This window comes from Schistocerca gregaria, chromosome 8 (genome assembly GCF_023897955.1).
Source record: "Schistocerca gregaria isolate iqSchGreg1 chromosome 8, iqSchGreg1.2, whole genome shotgun sequence".
Taxonomy (NCBI): domain Eukaryota; kingdom Metazoa; phylum Arthropoda; class Insecta; order Orthoptera; family Acrididae; genus Schistocerca; species Schistocerca gregaria.
This window is the reverse complement of record NC_064927.1, coordinates 369,619,225-369,638,195: the sequence shown is the minus strand read 5'-3', so window position 1 is coordinate 369,638,195 and position 18,971 is coordinate 369,619,225. Positions and strand designations below refer to the sequence as shown.

Here is an 18,971-nt window from a genome sequence, read left to right as displayed (position 1 = left end):
GACGCCACTGGACAGTGGATGACTAAACGAGTGATTTGGAGTGATGCTGTTTGATGGAAGGGCTTACGTTTAGCAGCTGCCTGGAGAAGGTGACCTAGCACCGTCTATATTGCTATTAGTGAAGTACAGAGGATGTGGTGATCCGTTATGCGAGTGTTTCTCGTGGTTGGGAAATTTGTAGTAAGGTCTTATGGGACCAAACTGCTGAGGTCATCGGTCCCTAAGCTTACGCGCTACTTAATTTAACTTAAATTAATTTACGTTAAGGACTACACACACACCCATACCCGTGGGAGGACTTGAACCTCCGACGGGGGGAGCCTCGCGGGCCGTGACAAGACACGTCAGAATGCGCTCCCACCCCGCGCGAACGTGGTTAGGATGTGATCCCCTTATTGTGCCTAAGAAAATCCTAAATGCGAAAAGATGTGAACACAAAAAATGATACAAATGGCTCTGAGCACTATGGGACTTAACATTTGAGGTCATCAGTCCCCTAGACTAAGACCTGCGTGAAGAAATTGGCAGAGAACTGAAAGAAGGTCCCAGGAGAAGACAACATCCCATTAGAACTAATGACAGCCTTGGGAGAGCCAGGCCTAACAAAACTCTACCATCTAGTGGGCAAGATGTATGAGACAGGCGAAATAACCTCAGACTTCAAGAAGAATATAATAATTCCAATCCCAAAGAAAGCAGATGTTGACAGATGTGAAAATTACCGAACTATCAGTTTAATAAGCCACGACTGCAAAATACAAACAGGAATTCTTTACAGACGAATGGAAAAACTGGTAGAAGCCAACCTCGGAGAAGATCAGTTTGGATTCAGTAGAAATGTTGGAACATGTGAGGCAATACTGACCTTACGACTTATCTTAGAAGAAAGATTAAGGAAAGGCAAACCTACGTTTCTAGCATTTGTAGACTTAGTAAAAGCTTTTGACAATGTTGATTGGAATACTCTCTTTCAAATTCTAAAGGTGGCAGGGGTAAAATACAGGGAGCGAAAGGCTATTTACAATTTGTACAGAAACCAGATGGCAGTTATAAGAGTCGAGGGGCATGAAAGGGAAGCAGTGGTTGGGAAGGGAGTGAGACAGGGTTGTAGCCTCTCCCCGATGTTATTCAATCTTTATTTTGAGCAGGCAGTAAAGGAAACAAAATAAAAATTCGGAGTAGGTATTAAAATTCACGGAGACGAAATAAAAACTTTGAGATTCGCCGATGACATTGTAATTCTGTCAGAGACAGCAAAGGACTTGGAAGAGCAGTTGAATGGAATGGACAGTGTCTTGAAAGGAGGATACAAGATGAACATCAACAAAAGCAAAACGAGGATAATGGAATGTAGTCGAATTAAGTCTGGTGATGCTGCGTGAATTAGATTAGGAAATGAGACGCTAAAAGTAGTAAAGGAGTTTTGCTATTTGGGGAGCAACTGATGATGGTCGAAGTAGAGAGGATATAAAATGTAGACTGGCAATGGCAAGGAAAGCGTTTCTGAAGAAGAGAAATTTGTTAACATCGAGTATAGATTTAAGTGTCAGGAAGTCGTTTCTGAAAGTATTTGTATGGAGTGTAACCATGTATGGAAGTGAAACGTGGGCGATAAATAGTTCGGACAAGAAGAGAATAGAAGCTTTCGAAATGTACTGCTGCAGAACAATGCTGATTATTAGATGGGTAGATCATATAACTAATGAGGAGATATTTAATAGAATTGGAGAGAAGAGAAATTTGTGGCACAATTTGACTAGAAGAAGAGATCGTTTAGTGGGGTGTATTCTGAAGCATCAAGGGATCACAGATTTAGTATTGGAGGGCAGCGTGGAGGGTAAAAATCGAAGAGGGAGAGCAAGAGATGAATACACTAAACAGATTCAGAAGGATGTAGGCTGCAGTAGGTACTGGGAGATGAAGAAGCTTGCACAGGATAGAGTAGCATGGAGAGCTGCATCAAACCAGTCTCAGGACTGAAGACCACAACAACAACAAACTTAATTAACCTAAGGACATCACACACATCCATGCCCGAGGCAGGATTCGAACCTGAGACTGTAGGAGCAGCGCGGTTCTGGACTGAAGCGCCTAGAACCGCACGGCCACAACGGCCATCTGAACACATTTTATAGCATTGCATACAACGGACAATGGATGAACAGTTCGAAGACTATGATTTATCAGCGTGCCAATGCGCGCTGTCATAAAGCACCAGCTGCTGGCAGTGGTCTGTGGACAACAATATCCCTGAAAAGGAATTGCCTACCCAAAGTCCCAAACTAAACCTAGTAGATCATCTTCGCTCCAGACTCCAGCGTCCAACGTCACTACCTCTTCTAGTTTCAGCTCTCGAGGAAAGAAGGTGTGACATTCCTCCACAGACTTTGATATACCTCACTGAAAGTATCCCCAGTAGAGGTCAAGCTAGCATGAAGGAGAATGATGGATGCATCCAATTTTAATGTCCACTAATGAGCTTAGATAGTATAAAAAGTTGCACATTTTTTAAAAGTGTACTCTACATTGAAAAAACACTGATGGAAAAGAATTTCAACACTGAAACACAATTAATGTAGAGATCTCTGGATTACCTTTTTCTGGGTAACATAACTAAGTGAGTAACATTGCATGATCACAGGTTAATGTAAGCGCGAGATAAGCCATTGCTAATGTGAAATGCGGGTACATTAATAACCGGCGTAACCAACAGAATATCGAATTCTAGTATCCAAACGTGCATGCATTGTGTCGTACAGGTGCCGGACGTCAGTTTGCGTCAGTTTGTGGCATGGAGTTCCATGTCTGTTGCACCTGGCCGGCCAATAGAGGGATCATCAGTGCTGTTTTTAGATGACGCTTCAGTTGTCCGATGATGTGTCATACGCGGTCGATTGGAAACAAATTTGGTGATCGAGCAAACCAAGACAACATGTCGCCACTCTGTATATCATGTGTGTTACAACAGTGATATGTGGGCGAGCGTTATCCTGTTGGAAAACATCCTACGGAAAGCTGTTCATGAAAGGTAGCACGACAGGTCGAATCATCAAACTGACGTACAAATTTGCAGTCAGGGTGTGAGGGATATTCAACGAGAGTGCTCCTGCCGTCATACGAAATCGCTTCCCAGGTGTAGGTCCAATGTGTTTTAGCACACCTGCAGGTTGGTTGCAGGTTCTCAGGTGGTCTCCTTCTAACCAACAAACGCCATTACTGCCGCCGAGGCAGAACCAGCTTTCATCAGAAAACACAACAGACCTCCATCCTGCCCTCGAATGAGCTCCCACGTAAGACCACTGAAGTCGGAAGCGGCTGTTTGGGATCTGTAGAATACAAGCTACAGAACGTCTGATTTTGAGCTGTCCTTGAAGTAACCGATTTGTGACAGTTTGTTGTATGTGATGCCAACTGCTGCTCAAATTTCTGCTACAGATGCAGTACGATGCGCCACAGCAATATGCAGAACACGGTGGTCTTTCCTCTCGCTAGTGTCATCTGATAGCCCGGGCCCCGGTCTTCTTTGGATTGTACATTCTCGTGACCATCGGTGTCAGAAATCATGTAGATTGGCTACATCCCTCCCAAGTCTTTCAGTAATATATCAGAAATAGCTTGCAGCTTCTCGTAGCCCTATAACACGATCTCGTTCAGATTCAGTGAGGTGTTGATAATGGCGTATTCAACTGACCGTAACCCAATTTCAAAGTTTACTAACGCTCACGACCGTTACGGCGTGTATTTAAAGCAACCCTGATTTCCATCCTCGCAGTGACACTACTAGCGCCAAATCTGAATAGACATCTTTCAAATGTAGAGACAAGCCTACCAACTTTAATATACAGGGTGATCAAAAAGTCAGTATAAATTTGAAAACTTAATAAACCATGGAATAATGTAGATAGAGAGGTAAAAATTGACACACATGCTTGAAATGACATGGGGTTTTGTTATAACAATAAAAGTTCACAAAATGTCCTTCAGATGGCGCTGGACAGCAAAACTGCTACCCGTATGATGTTTATGCAGGATGGCGCTCCACCCCATATTGCTAGACGCGTGAAAGATCTCTTGCGCGCGTCGTTTGGTGATGATCGTGTGCTTAGCCGCCACTTTCGTCATGCTTGGCCTCCCAGGTCCCCAGACCTCATTCCGTGCGATTATTGGCTTTGGGGTTACCTGAAGTCGCAAGTGTATCGTTATCAACCGACATCTCTAGGGATGCTGAAAGACAACATCCGACGCCAATGTCTCACCATAACTCCGGACATGCTTTACAGTGCTGTTCAGAACATTATTCCTCGACTATAGCTATTGTTGAGGAATGATGGTGGACATATTGAGCATTTCCTGTAAAGAACATGATCTTTGCTATTTCTTACTCTGTTATGCTAATTATTGCTATTCTGATCAGATGAAGTGCAATCTGTCGGACATTTTTTGAACGTTTGTATTTTTTTGGTTCTAATAAAACCCCGTGTCATTCCACGTATATGTGTCAATTTGTACCTCTCTATCTACATTATTATGTGATTTATTCAGTTTTCAAATTTATACTGACTTTTTGGTCACCCGGCATGTCGCACAACTCCTTGGTGTGAGATTTTTTCCGTCAGTGTGATGGCATTGCCCGATGTAACTGTAAGTAGGCTGTTTAGGTTTTCTTATTGGTAACGCCACGTAGCGCTGTGTATGAAAAATCACTGGCTGTGCTGTGTGCAGTCTGTGGCTGGTTTGCATTGTTGTCTGCCATTGTAGTGTTGGGCAGCTGGACGTTAACAGCGCGTAGCGTTGGCAGTTGGAGGTGAGCCGCCAGCAGTGGTGAACGTGGGGAGAGAGATGGCGGAGTTTTGAAATTTGTAAGAATTGGTGTCACGAAGTGATATATATATTATGACTATTAAGGTAAATACATTGTTTGTTCTGTATTAAAATCTTTCATTTGCTAACTATGCCTATCAGTAGTTAGTGCCTTCAGTAGTTTGAATCTTTTATTTAGCTGGCAGTAGTGGCGCTCGCTGTATTGCAGTAGCTTGAGTAACGAAGATTTTTGTGAGGTAAGTGATTTGTGAAACGTATATTTTAATGTTAGTCAGGGCCATTCTTTCGTAGGGATTTTTGGAAGTCAGATTGCGTTGCGCTAAAAATATTGTTTGTCAGCTTAAGCACAGTCTTCTATAATTTTTCTAAGGGGACGTTTCATAACGCTCTAATTGTTCCATTTAAAATTGTGAATATCGACTGTCTTTTTCTATCATAAGTAGATTTTAAAAACGGAGATGAAGAGTTATTTTCATCATGTGAGCAACACCAGCAACCGTTACGAAGTTGTCTCGAATGAAAAACAGCCCACAGTTGCACAGCTGCTGTCGGGGTGTTGCACAGTTGCACTGTGAGCTGTTTTTCATTCGAGACAGAGATGAAGAGATTGGCGCCGATAGAAAGCATCTAAACATTTTATCAGAGATGTATGCAAGGCATTCTCCGCAAAGCACTGTACAGGGGCTTACAGAGTACATATATATGGTGTTTCTACGTTAGGCGTCTAGAGGTGTTGAAGCGGCCGTTGCTCCCCCAGAGTTCCGTGATGAGACGCACCTGCTGGCGGCGGTGACGACGGCGATGGCGGAGCCGGGCCCCCGCCGGCCCCCGGCGTCCGCCTCCAGCGAGGCCGCCCCCGCCTCCTCCGACTCGTCCCCCGAGCTGCCGCTGCAGCCGCAGCCGCTGGCGCCGCCGCCCCCGCCGCCCGCCTCAGCCGGCGCCACGCTGAACACGGCGAACAGCGACAGCCCCGTGTTGCAGACGGGCAGTCCTAGCAGGTCGAACATGTCGTGAAGCATCGGCTTCTTCACCGCCGCGTCCACGTCGCAGTCGTTGCCCAGCGCGGGGCTCAGGTTCACCTGCCGGCGAGATCAGGCACTGTATTTTGGTTGTTCAGCTCTATGTGGCTTCATCGCGTCAAAGTGAGTTTCCGAAGCTCGTCATCGACATGTTTATCATTAGTTTTGATGTGGGAACGTCTATTCGCTCGTAGGTCGAACTTTCGTGTATGACAAAATAGCGTCAGATTTCAATCGCTAATAGCTGCAGGACTAATAAAGCGTACACAATGGTTGAAATGAAATGATCATATGGCACTACTGGTTGTGAGATCCCACCTAGAGTTGTTCGCCCGCCTAGTGCACATCCTTTTATTTGAGGCCACTTCGTCGATGATGATGATGAAATGATGATGACTACACATCACCCCGGAAAATTTGGAAATTTTTGATAAGTTCCTATGGGACCAAACTGCTGAGGTCATTGTTCCCTAGGCTTACACACTGCTTAATCTAGCTTAAAGTAATTTACGCTAAGGACAACACGTGCACCTATGCCCGAGGGAGGACTTGAACCTACGATGGGGGAGCAGCGCGAACCGTGACAAGGCGCCTTTGACCGAATGCTGGACTGTAAGCTTGAGGCAATCGTGATTGGCAACGGCAGTATATGCGCAAATAACCTATTTAGGTGCCGAAGAAACACTGACATACTGTATGTGCTGGAACATATTTGTTGCCATGCTAATACGCATATCTTCCGCAGAATCTCGATAATTGTCCGCCGCTGTACGTCGTATGTTTCCATGGAACACCACGCCCAAACACTTGAGAGTGGGGAAGTTGTAATGGGCCCTCCTGTTCCTGATGGCAGCCATCTGCCCACCTCCATACATCGGGTCTTTCGTAGGTTAGTGATACTACCAACATTCTGTACTGCTGAAGCCATTTAAAATTGATTCTACTGCCTATTCCTGAAAAAAAAAGGGGTCCTTAAAAACGCCCGTATCTTTTGAGTGCACTGTTTTAGAAGCTTTTCTACGCCAACCGTAGACCGTAGTACCTGACAACAATTTCAACTTGATATCTATACCCGTTCCTAAAGAAAAAGGATTCTTAACAATCGAACTGACAGACAGATGGTCAACAAAGTGATCCTTTATGGATTCCATTTTTAGTGACATTGTTTGGGAACCCTAAAAACAGCGCAAAGCGATTACGTTAACTGGCTAGTCGAAACGTCGAAACCTGTGATTTATCTGTTCTGTAATCATTATACTGTTCTGTGTAATGATGTATGAAATAAATCGATAGTTAAATTACAGATAAATACGAAACAATTGGTTCAAATGGCTCTGAGCACTATGGGACTCAACTGCTGTGGTTATTAGTCCCCTAGAACTTAGAACTACTTAAACCTAACTAACCTAAGGACATCACACACATCCATGCCCGAGGCAGGATTCGAACCTGCGAGCGTAGCAGTCATGGGGTTCCGGACTGAACGCCTTAACTGCGAGACCACCGCGGTCGGCAAGAGGCAGTAGCGAACACTCCAGCAGCCGGCCGCGGTGGTCTCGCGGTTCTAGGCGCGCAGTCCGGAACCGTGCGACTGCTGCGGTCGCAGGTTCGAATCCTGCCTCGGGCATGGATGTGTGTGATGTCCTTAGGTTAGTTAGGTTTAATTAGTTCTAAGTTCTAGGGGACTGATGACCACAGCAGTTGAGTCCCATAGTGCTCAGAGCCATTTGAACCATTTTTTTGAACACTCCAGTATTCTTACCACTGGAGTGACTTCTGTCACCTCAGTCTATTTGTTTCAAGCGTTATGTGAGTACTAGATAGTTTTTCATACGGCTGTTCACTCCCAGAAGTGCCCAAGTAAGCACAAACCTATTACGATTTACAACGTTTGGCCGGCCGGTTCTAGGCGCTGCAGTCTGGAACCGAACGACCACTACGGTCGCAGGTTCGAATCCTGCCTCGGGCATGGATGTGTGTGATGTCTTTAGGTTAGTTAGGTTTAATTAGTTCTAAGTTCTAGGAGACTGATGACCTCAGAAGTTAAGTCGCATAGTGCTCAGAGCCATTTTACAACGTTTGGAGAAAGAAGGCCATGTTGCGCACAAAAGGAAACCAATTAAAACTTATTTAATGAAAATTATTTCAATAGCGTAACCTCAGCTCTACTGAAGAGGAAAAATAGCTTTGGCTGTTATTTGGCACTTACAAAGAAAACAAGACACAAAGAATACAGTAAGACGGGGTTGCACGCTGCCTTCTAAATATACTTTGATGCGTTCGCCTGTATATGTTTTCTGGAGCAAATAAACGTTGATGTGATGTCTGACAGTCATTATCAATATCCACTATAAATCTCTCTTTTGTCACTAAAAACGGTATTATCATTACTAGTTCCTTAATGCTTTTCCTATATAGTAGAGCATCTATTATCTTTAGCAACTGGGATCGAGAGGTATTCGAACAGCTCATTTTTTCGGATAAATAATTATTTACGGAACTACTCGTAGCAGAATGTCGAATCAAAACACCTTTAGCTGTGTAAAATTCCAAAATGCTACTAATATTTTATTGAGGAACCAGTTTCGGCGATATATTACGCCATCTTCAGGACCCCTTACCGACGTGCAGGAAGATTCCCACTTCTCGCCCAGTCAATGTGGGGGTCAGCCTTCAACGAGTGGTATCCGTAGTTTTTTGTCTCAGTGATTCCTTCGATCATCACGTCATAAAGGCGGCGTAATATATCGCCCAAACTAGTTGGTCAATAAAATAACGATCTGGAAACTAAGACGGCTGAAAGATGTTTTCGTTCGACATTCTGTAGAGAACAACCGAGATCCCGCAACCATATGTATAAAGGTGGACATACAGAGACAAATTGTACCAGTGTTCATAAGAATATGAAACAAAGAACCACCAAATTAAACACAAAATTGTGTGTGTTTATTTTCTATCACACATATTAAAAGTACACTGAAACGCCAAGGAAACTGGCATAGGCATGGGTTTTCAGATACAGAGATATGTAAACAGACAGAATACGGTGTAAGGTGGCTACAATTTCGCACCCTGCAAACACTCATCTACATTCTTTGCCGTTACTTAAAATCTGCATTAGGTATCATTTGATAGGATGTACATCGTATATATAAATATTTAAAGAACTCTGACACTGTCACGTACACCTTGAAAATAGCTGTCAACGCGTATTGCATGAAAGATGACGGAGTGTCTTTATTATCAAAATGGCGTAATGAATGATTGCGTATACTAGGAGAGGCTGGAACGCCAATGGAAATGAAACGGCAGGCGCAACTCAAGCCCTGGGTGGAAAAGCCCGCACAAGTGTGTTGGTCCTGGGTGGAAAAGGCGTCTTCTGCCATCGTAGTGTTTGAATGAGTTTTTTTTTAGAACTCCAACGCAACGGACGCAGTTCATATGGTGATATTGCTAACTGCTTCGACTTATTAGGGCTGTAAAGCTAAATAGCTATGATCGCGTAAATTTTATTTCCACTGAGGTTCCACACCACTGTAGATCACCTTTGAAAGTGGTGTCCTTCATTTTCACGTTCAGTATTTTCTACCCGCCTGGAGCAGTATTTTGGAACGGCGCTGCGGTCGGCAACACCTGTATAAGACAACATGTGTCTTTCGCAGTTGGTGGATCGGTTACTGCTGTTACAATGGCAGGTTACCAAGATTTAAGTGAGTCTGAACGTGGTGTTATCGTTGGCGCACGAGCGATGGGACACATCTTCTCCGAGGTAGCGATGAAGTGGGTATTTTCCCGTACGATCACTTCATGGAATATCAGGAATCCGATAAAACATAAAATCTCCGACATTGCTGCTGCCGCAAAAAGATTCTGCAAGAACGGGATCAACGACGACTGAAGAGAATCGTTCAACGTGACATAAGTGCATCCTTCCGAAATTGTTACAGATTTCAATACTGGTCCATCAACAAGGGTCAGCGTGCGAAGCATTCAACGACACATCACCGATATGGGTTTCAGAGCCGAAGACCCACTCGTGTACTCTTGATGGCGGCACGATAGAAAGCTGTACACCTCGCCTGGGGCCGTCAACACCGAAATTGGACCGTTGATGACTGGAAACATATTGCCTGGTCGGACGAATCTCGTTTCAGATTGTATCGAGCGGATGGACGTGTACGGGTATGGAGACAACCTCATGAACTCATAGACCCTGCATATCACCAGGGAACTGTTCAAGCTGGTGGAGATTCTGTAATGGTGTGGGGCGTGTGTAGTCGGAGTGATATGGAACCCCTGATAAGTCTAGATACGACTCTGACAGGTGACACGTACGTAAGCATCCTGTCTTGATCATCTGCATCTATTCATGACCAATGAGCATTCCGACGGACTTTGGTAATTCCAGCAGGACAATGCGACACCTCACACGTCCAGAATTGCTACAGAGTGGCTCCAGGAACATTCTTCTGAGTTTAAACATTTCAACTGGCTGCCAAACTCTCCAGACATGAACATATTGAGCATATCTGCGATGCCTTGCAACGTGCTGTTCAGAAAACATCTTCACCCCTTGCGTACTTTCACTGATTTATGGACAGCCCTGCAGGATTCATGGTGTCAATTCCCTCCAGCACTACTTCAGACACTAGTCAACTCCATGCTATGTCGTGTTGTGGCAGTTCTGCGTGCTCGCGGAGGCCCTACCCGATATTACGCAGGTGTACCAGTTTCTTTGACTCTTCAGTGTATAACAGTGAACTGTCTGCATAGCCTATATCTAAAAATTCAAAATGTCCATTGAAGTAGGCCTACACTTTAGGAAAAGAAGTCCAAAATTTATTTTTACATTCAGAGCTGAATCTCACTTTCTTGTACTAAATCTCGCAAACACTTTAAAGACAACAACTGCAACCTATTGGTGGTCTACCTTTCTCACTGGATGGTCCTTGACCAGCACGGTCGTTCTCACTTGGATCTTCCTCCTCGTCGCAACTATACTGGCCGTCAGTTACTGTGACATGTATCTCCATTCGTCAATAGTTGATAAGCAAAGTAATCAAATTCACATTCGAGCTTCAAACCGTGGGGAGACTTTAATTAGCCCAGCGCCAGTGCATTTTATATTCCAAACACGCTAATTTGAATTTCCCAACTGGAACACTTTCGGTTAACCAATGCTTTGGTTGACCAGTATTCGGATAATCTATAAACTCTACTGTATTTTAACTCTTTGTAAGAAGGACAATACCACATAACGTCACTTTAACCGTCCAGGCGCCAAACTGCACAGCACGTAACACTCAGAGCACATGCAGTTTTGGCGCCAGCTTGGAATCGTTTGCAAGCAAGTTCTGTATACTCGCTTTATCCTCGCCAGCGGGTCGTATGACGTCGTCTCCGTAATCGTCGTATCCCTGTGTTCGAAGAACGGTCTCGCGAGTCTCCGCTGTTGCGCATTTAACCGAAAACTCATCTCTTGATCCGGCTAAAGGGCACTAGCGGACTACAGGGTGTTAGGGGTATAAGTGCCAGATATTGTGATGACTGGCACCTTAATATGCACTGACTTCAGCGAGTTGGTTGGCAACTACACCCGAGAGCTAACGGCATTGGCGCTAAGTATGCAAGCGTTGAATATGATGATTTTTATACAGGGTGATTCAGTGATGAAGTTGCAATCTCTCTCGGGGACAACTGAAAAGGGGTAAAAGCATCAGTTTGAGGTAAAGGCCACTCATCAGGAAACAAGCGAAAATCTGTCTGATACCTCAGACAGTGTACCTCTTCTACTGTAAGCGCTTTGCTTTCCATATTTTGGGGAGAGAGAGTATGGATAGAAAAAAATAAATAGTCTAGTTAACAGGTGCTCTAAAATGCATACCTTAAGAGCTACGAGCACCTGCTCAGTAGAGGTGTGGTTCACAGTCGCAAATGTGAACGTGTGCTCATAGCTCTTAAAGGTAAGTACTTCAGAGCCATGTCTCCTGGACATATTTTTCTTCTTTTGGTCCATACAAGCTTCTCTCAACAACGGAGGAAAGAGATTGCAGTAGATGAGGTCAACTGCCAGAGGTATTAGAACGATTTTCGTTTACAACTTACGATTTGGTCGTTTCTGGACCAGGGCCCCTTACTTCAAATTGATACGTTTACCCTTTCCAGCAGCCTTGAAAGTTTGGAACGTCTTCGTAGAATCACCCTGCATATAAATGCAATGAATGATCAGTTATCAGTGATTGCTGTTCTCTTTATATATGGAAAATGAAAAGAGCGTATGGCATCGTTGGCCGGGAGGACCCATCCAGGGAAATTCGGCCGGTAAGGGCAAGTCTTATTTCATTCGATGCAACACTGGGCGACTTGCGAGCTGGTGATGAGGATGAAATGATGGTGAGTACAACACAACATCCAGTCCACGTGCCGAGAAAATATCCAACACGGGCCCTCTTGCATTTGAAGCAAGCACGTTACCACCCAACTAAGCAGGCGGACACTATACAGGGGGCAAATTTTAAGTAGTTTAATTAGAATAACTCGAAAAATAAGCTTCACACGAAAAAATGTGTAGAATCCCAAGTTGATTATTTTCGAGGGGGACATCTGCTGGTGCTAAAATTAGGCAGCCACCCCAGAAACTTTAAAATTTCAAATGGGAACCCCCAATTTTTATTGCAGAATCAGATTCTAAATAAAAAACTACGCACATTATGTCTTAAACATTCGTTTCGATTTTTCGTAGTTGGCACTGTAACTCAAGAAAATCCATGTTCTCACTTTTGTGTGAAAAATGGTTACGGATAAATAAAAAATACTTATTTACTTCGTAAATTTTGATTCTTTGAAACTAAAAGTCTCCCTCTCTCCACATACGGTGGGGTTTTAGAGAGAGGAATTAGAGTTTTACAAATGTTGACCCAAATATTAATTTTTTCCACAGATTCGGATAAGTTTTGTTCGTTTCGTGGTCATGAGGCCACACAACTTTTAATTATCAAACAAATCATCTGACTAGCTAACTAACTAACCAACCAACCAAACATCCTACTTACTAACTTAAGTATTTTTTATTTATCCGTAACCATTTTCCACGCAAAAATGAGAACATGGATTTTCGGGAATTACAGCGCCAACTACCAAGAATCAAAACAAATGTTTAAGACCAAATGTACGTAGTTTTTTATGTAGAATCTGATTCTGCAACAACAAAATGGGAGTTCCCATTTGAAATTTTAAAGTTGCCACCCGCCCCACGCCCAGGGGGCTGAGGTGGCGGGCTAATTTTAGTACCAGCAGATGTCCCCCTCGAAAATGTATATATAATACAGGGTGTTAGGGGAATAAGTGCTAGATATTGTGATGACTGGTACTTTAATGTGTACCGACTCCAGTAAGTTAGTTGTTTTTTCTTTGTGTCAGTCTTCCTACAAACACATTGCATAATTTACTAGCTGATGTTTTCTGCACCCCTAAGTAGACTACACCTGTTAGTATAGACTTAACTTTTTGTGTCCATTGCTCCACACTTCAATACCTTACTTGCTGCCAAGGGGTCCCAAAGTCCCCTTTCATTATCATTTTATTTGCTTTCCAGTGCACTTTGCATTCTACAGAACAATTCGGGTGTTTCCGTTGCTAAACTTCGAACCAGAGAAGACTGAGCTATGATTCAATCTAGACGTAGCCTATTTCTTTCTACGATTTGCAAGCATCATGTGGTTGTTATATTGGTTCTTTTCAGACTTGCAAATGCGTCTATAACGCCATTATAAGTCTTCCATGTTTTTATATGTAACCCAAATCACGATTGTGATTTCATAAAATGTTTATCCTTTGTTCTCCAATTCCAAAACTCTCTGGCATGGGTGAGTGAATGAATGTGGGTGTGTTTCATTTTGCTGTACGGTGGTTCAGTCTGCTACAGGGAATCAGCGGTAGTCTTACAGAATGGCGAACTCTTGTAGTTTTCAAGTAGGCAAAGAGGTTTTTCCAGTGTGTGAAAGTTACCTATGTTAGGTTGGTAGCGGAAGCCTCATCTCTGGGAGAAGTTTTAGTGTGAGATGGACAGTTTGCTTCCAGCACGCCGAGGGTTTGCAGCCGAGGTCTCTTCGAAGAGGGGTGAGTTGATTTAACCGCGTGGCGCGCTGTCTGATAGCGGGAGAAGAGCTTTTAGTTTTTGGCCTCGCGTTTTCTCTTATAAAGATTGTTCTGCTGGATCTCAGTAAGGAATGAAAGGCTTTTGCAGATTTTCAGTTTCATTCCTAATGCAGACTTTGGTCCGTAATAAGATGGTTCAAATGGCTCTGAGCACTATGGGACTCAACTGCTGTGGTCATCAGTCCCCTAGAACTTAGAACTACTTAAACCTAACTAATCTAAGGACGTCACACACATCCATGCCCGAGGCAGGATTCGAACTTGCGACCGTAGCAGTCGCACGGTTCCGGACTGCGCGCCTAGAACCGCGAGACCACCGCGGCCGGCTCCGTAATAAGAACGTAGCACAAAGGTGTTGAATATGTTGAAGCGATCTCATGTCGGAAATACACCCTCAGTTCAGTGTGAATGTTTGTGTGCCTGCGACTGCGTGTGTATACATTCTAATCGTTTCCGAATCTTGATAATTTTTGCCTCTTTGCAAATTTTCTTTGTTTCATTACCATATATCCGTTGGAAACCACCCACGCGGGTTAATATTAGAGTTTTTGGCCCTTTGCATACACTTTGTCTATTGAAATGTGTCCTTTATAACATGTTAATTGTTCGCAGCTGCTTGGTTTAAAGTTGCTAACATTTGGGCACAGTATGTAGAAATTGTGTTTCCGCGAACCACGTGGCCACACTAGTTAACTGTGAGCCTATCTTTGCCGTGCCCCGCTGTCTCTGTCCTAGAGTTCACTTATTGCTCTGATTTTGGAATATTAAATATATCCTGCCCGGATTATTCAATTATATTTGTGGTTTGTGATTTCATATTAAGCGCGTAAGTGTGTTTGTGTGGCCCTCGTTAAGGCGGTTCTCCAAACCGAGGTTCAGCTTTAAATGCAACCGTGGTATTCGGATTTACTCTTTTATTTAATCATTTCTCAACACAGCGGAACAAACCTCCTAGCTTCGTTGCATGTTGGTGTTTGGACCGTACTTGTTGTTCTTTGAGTGAATGTGGATCTGAATGCGAGTATTAAACCTTTCCCGTCCTCCTCTAATTACGACCGCGATTCTAAATTAAGAGATTCTGTTGTGAATCGTATAGCGTTTCACAAGCAGTCGTACGTAGTTACCAGGCAACAGCAGTTATATAGACGTCTTATATCAATGTCTTAAGAAATAAATAATTTTGTTCAGATCTTATCCTGTGTACCGATATTACATCTCCTTTACTTACGCCATTCGCCTTTTAGTTCCCTTGTTAGCCCGTCCATAGCGTTTCCATGCACACAGGTCCAATAATTAGAGTTCACTTTTTATTAAAAATAAATTCTTTAGACTAGATCTTGTTTCAGGAATGTTGCTGCAAACTGCTCATATTCAGTGTTCACACACTTTTTACTTTATTTTAATATTTGAATCATGTGAACAAACACTGGATCATATTAATAGTTGCATCTCATTTTTTATGTGTGACGTTACAATGAATGTTCTTTTATGAGTTTTTTAATGACTAAATTAATTAATTTTCCAATTCAGTCGAACCTCTTGTTTGTCGTGTGGCTAGAGTTCGTGGCGACGCAATCTTTTACTTTGATTTTAATGTCAGATACAGTAGCATTACCATTTGCGTGTGGCCCTTTTAGCCATCAGGATATAGCTTAGGGCTCCATTCATTTCATAAACACCACTTAACTGCATGTCACTTACACTATGTGTACGCATTTGTGTTAGTATGTATATGTAAAAAACTTTTTTAATGACTGCTGCAAATTTATTTCAATATTTACTCTCTATTCAGCTTCGTTAGAGACCACTGGATCCTGACAATCGGCCATACAGAGTGAGGATGGGTAGAATACGACTGCAGATACCATTGTTCTCAACTCGCCACGCTCGGGGAACTACGGCGGAAAAGAAGGGAGGAAGCTGTTGTAGCACTGACGCAGCAGCGGCGCGTTGATTTCTGACATATTGAAAGGTCTCTGTTGGATCCCTTTCATGTTAATTTTTTAAAACTGTTGTCATTTACGGCATTCATTCCACTTCTAAATTTACTGTGGTGTTTCTGACTTTCTGGGAGGAGACTGAGCAGTGGAGTGGAACGTGTTACTTTTACACATAATCAAGAACGATCTGTTACACTACTGCACATTAAAACACGGTTTATATGTAATTCATGTCACACAGTCTCATACGGAACCTACATCCGCTTTCTGTTATATACTGTATATGATAAGATACTGTCTTCCCCCTACCCTTCTGTGTGAGAGGATGAATGAGCAAATGTATTTCTAGTTGCATGCTTGATGGTAGCAGACAAGCCTGTCTGCTAGAGAACAGTAGGACCAATGTCGGAACAGGTAGGTACACTTTCTTAAAGCAGAGAGGTTTCTATTCTTAGTATGGTCCCGTCTGTCCCTTGTCATGTTGGTATAGGAAGCTGCCTTTTTGGTCACTTCTGTTTGTATCTGTGGAAGCACCCTCCGTAGGGGCCGACGGCAGTCTGTACGCGGCGAGCGTCTGAAGTGGTAAGATCTCCGGCTAAGCGCGTCTCTGCTAACTCCGTAGGACAATGGATTTCTTAAGTTCAGCCTAACTGAAAATTTAATCGCCTTTATTTCAGGTTTAGATATAAAATATCTAATGTTATCTTACATTACAACGCAGTGTAATTCGAGTGTGAAGTTCAGAATATCTTCAAGTAGTTGCTTTGTCACTACTTCGTGACTAAAGTGCAACCACGTGTGGATGATCCGTAACTCTAACTAAGACCATCAATCTTAGATGCGAATGTGTGTGAGATTATAACGTCTCGTCTTGACAATATTTTTCAATATAGCAACTTTTCTTTATGTTCAACCCACGTGGGGTGTACTTTGTGAGACCAGTACCACGTGCTTATACAATTGTTTGACCCATCAGGTTAATAGTAAGACGATAGTAACCAGTTCAGGGTGTTTCTTTTGCAATTTATGTTTCGATGTAATTTACTTTAATTATCAACATTATTGTGGAGTTACACTCTTTGTGTAAACCAAGTTGACCACGTGAAGCATGTAGTGTAACCATCAAAGTAGCCCTTAGCTATTCTTTTCGGGAAGATTTCACAGAGAGTTAGTATGAATTTAGTATACCAGTGTGTGGTAATTTCATGACGGACAGGATTGCGCTACGAACGTAACTTCTTTGGGTGAAAATTGAGTCGGTTAGTTGTGGTTAATTTCCTCTTGCATGTGTTTCAACGTTCTCCGCGTGTTATTTTATGGATGCAGGGTTGTATTCAGTCTCCGAATCTTGGCTCCATATTTGATGTGTTCCGTAAGATTACAAACTCACATTTTCACGATCCTAAATAAGGCACCAGTTTAGTTATGAATCAAGTTTAATATGCTGAAATTTTAACGGAACAATGATCAATGTTAAAATAAATATCCAAACATAAACTGATGTATTTCTTTTTATTTAAATTATATATATATATATATATTATTTAAATTATATATATATACATATACATATACATATACATATAATTTAAATAAAAAGAAATACATCAGTTTATGTTTGGATATTTATTTTAACATTGATCATTGTTCCGTTAAAATTTCAGCATATTAAACTTGATTCATAACTAAACTGGTGCCTTATTTAGGATCGTGAAAATGTGAGTTTGTAATCTTACGGAACACATCAAATATGGAGCCAAGATTCGGAGACTGAATACAACCCTGCATCCATAAAATAACACGCGATATATATATATATATATATATATATATATATATATATATATATATATATATATATATATATATATATCACCGGTTATCGTAAGATGACTACCAAAAGATTATAATTAATGTTACTCTGGTTGGGAATTTGATAAGCTAGACTGGATACCTGGTGAAACAGTTGCTCAGTAATGCAAGGTTAACGGTTAACTTCCCCAGATAGCTCACAGCTTTTAACCCGCTTTTATTGTCTTGAATATCAGCACCGCTTTCAGAACAAATTAATGCATCAACACTACAATATGCAACCTGCAGTGTCGTAGTCATACTCTCCCCGTTTCTCAACTGTTAATCAAGTCTCGGTAGAGGAATAATAGACCATGGGCGCCGCAGAAAACTCATTTCTCGAGAGAAGTTTTTCGTCTAAAAGGGCTTTAGGGCTCCAGTAAGCGAGAGGCACTGACCTCGAGAAGCCAGGGCCGGAGAGAGGAGTCTACGAGGACGTCGAAGCCGTAGAACTCGAAGCAGTTGGCCGTGGTGGGCACGGACGGGCTGTGGCTCAGCACGGTGAGCACGACGAGCGCGGCCACCTTCTGCCACAGCAGCCAGTCCGAGTGGCCTGCCTGGTGGAGGTAGTGCCGCAGCTGCCGCAGCGACCACTTGCAGCCTACCGCACACGCAGACACACTCTCAGAATGATGCCACCTTCTTTCATTTACCGTTATTTCATCTCCGTCGCCCCATAGGGGTGGGACAGGGGGAGGATGTCAGCGGTACAGTTCTTCACTCTTCAACCAAGCGATTTAAAATTTTTTTTAATGAGAAATAGAAACAAATTAGGGACTGTTTTCTATTTTAAATTAAAAATCATAGACAGACAATTAAAACAGGAAAACACATTTTGAAAACACATCTAGGAAGGTGAAATTCTTTTAAAAACAATGATGCACTGCACTTTTAATTAAAATCTGAACGACCTGCCGTAGGGTGAGAAGTATTGTCAGAGAAGAGAATATGTTCCATGGGGTTGAGGAGTGTGGGTAGAAAGGTTGGGATCTGTTAGGTAGGAAAACTAAGGAGACGGGAGGTAGTAGTTGTTGTGGGTAGTCGGAAATACAGTCGGTGGGAAAGACAGAGGGCGAGAAGTAGCGTGTTGTATGATGGGGATGGATGAAGAGGGAAAGAAGAGGAGTCCTGATGTGAAGTGGGAAAAGTGTTAAAGTTGTTGGGGCAGATATCGTTGAGTTGA

At 42.8% G+C, this 18,971-nt stretch overlaps 1 protein-coding gene across 1 annotated transcript in view; it reads right to left on the bottom strand.

The window, feature by feature from the left end:
* LOC126285194 (probable tubulin polyglutamylase TTLL2) overlaps positions 1-18,971 on the bottom strand; it is a 375,795-nt gene that overhangs the window by 56,540 nt on the left and 300,284 nt on the right. The window contains exons 7-8 of the mRNA XM_049984501.1: positions 18,187-18,389; positions 5,599-5,900 (exon numbers count right to left, since the gene is read on the bottom strand). Coding sequence (XP_049840458.1) covers positions 5,599-5,900; positions 18,187-18,389 — 505 coding nt within the window. The remainder of the gene's footprint in view (positions 1-5,598; positions 5,901-18,186; positions 18,390-18,971) is intronic.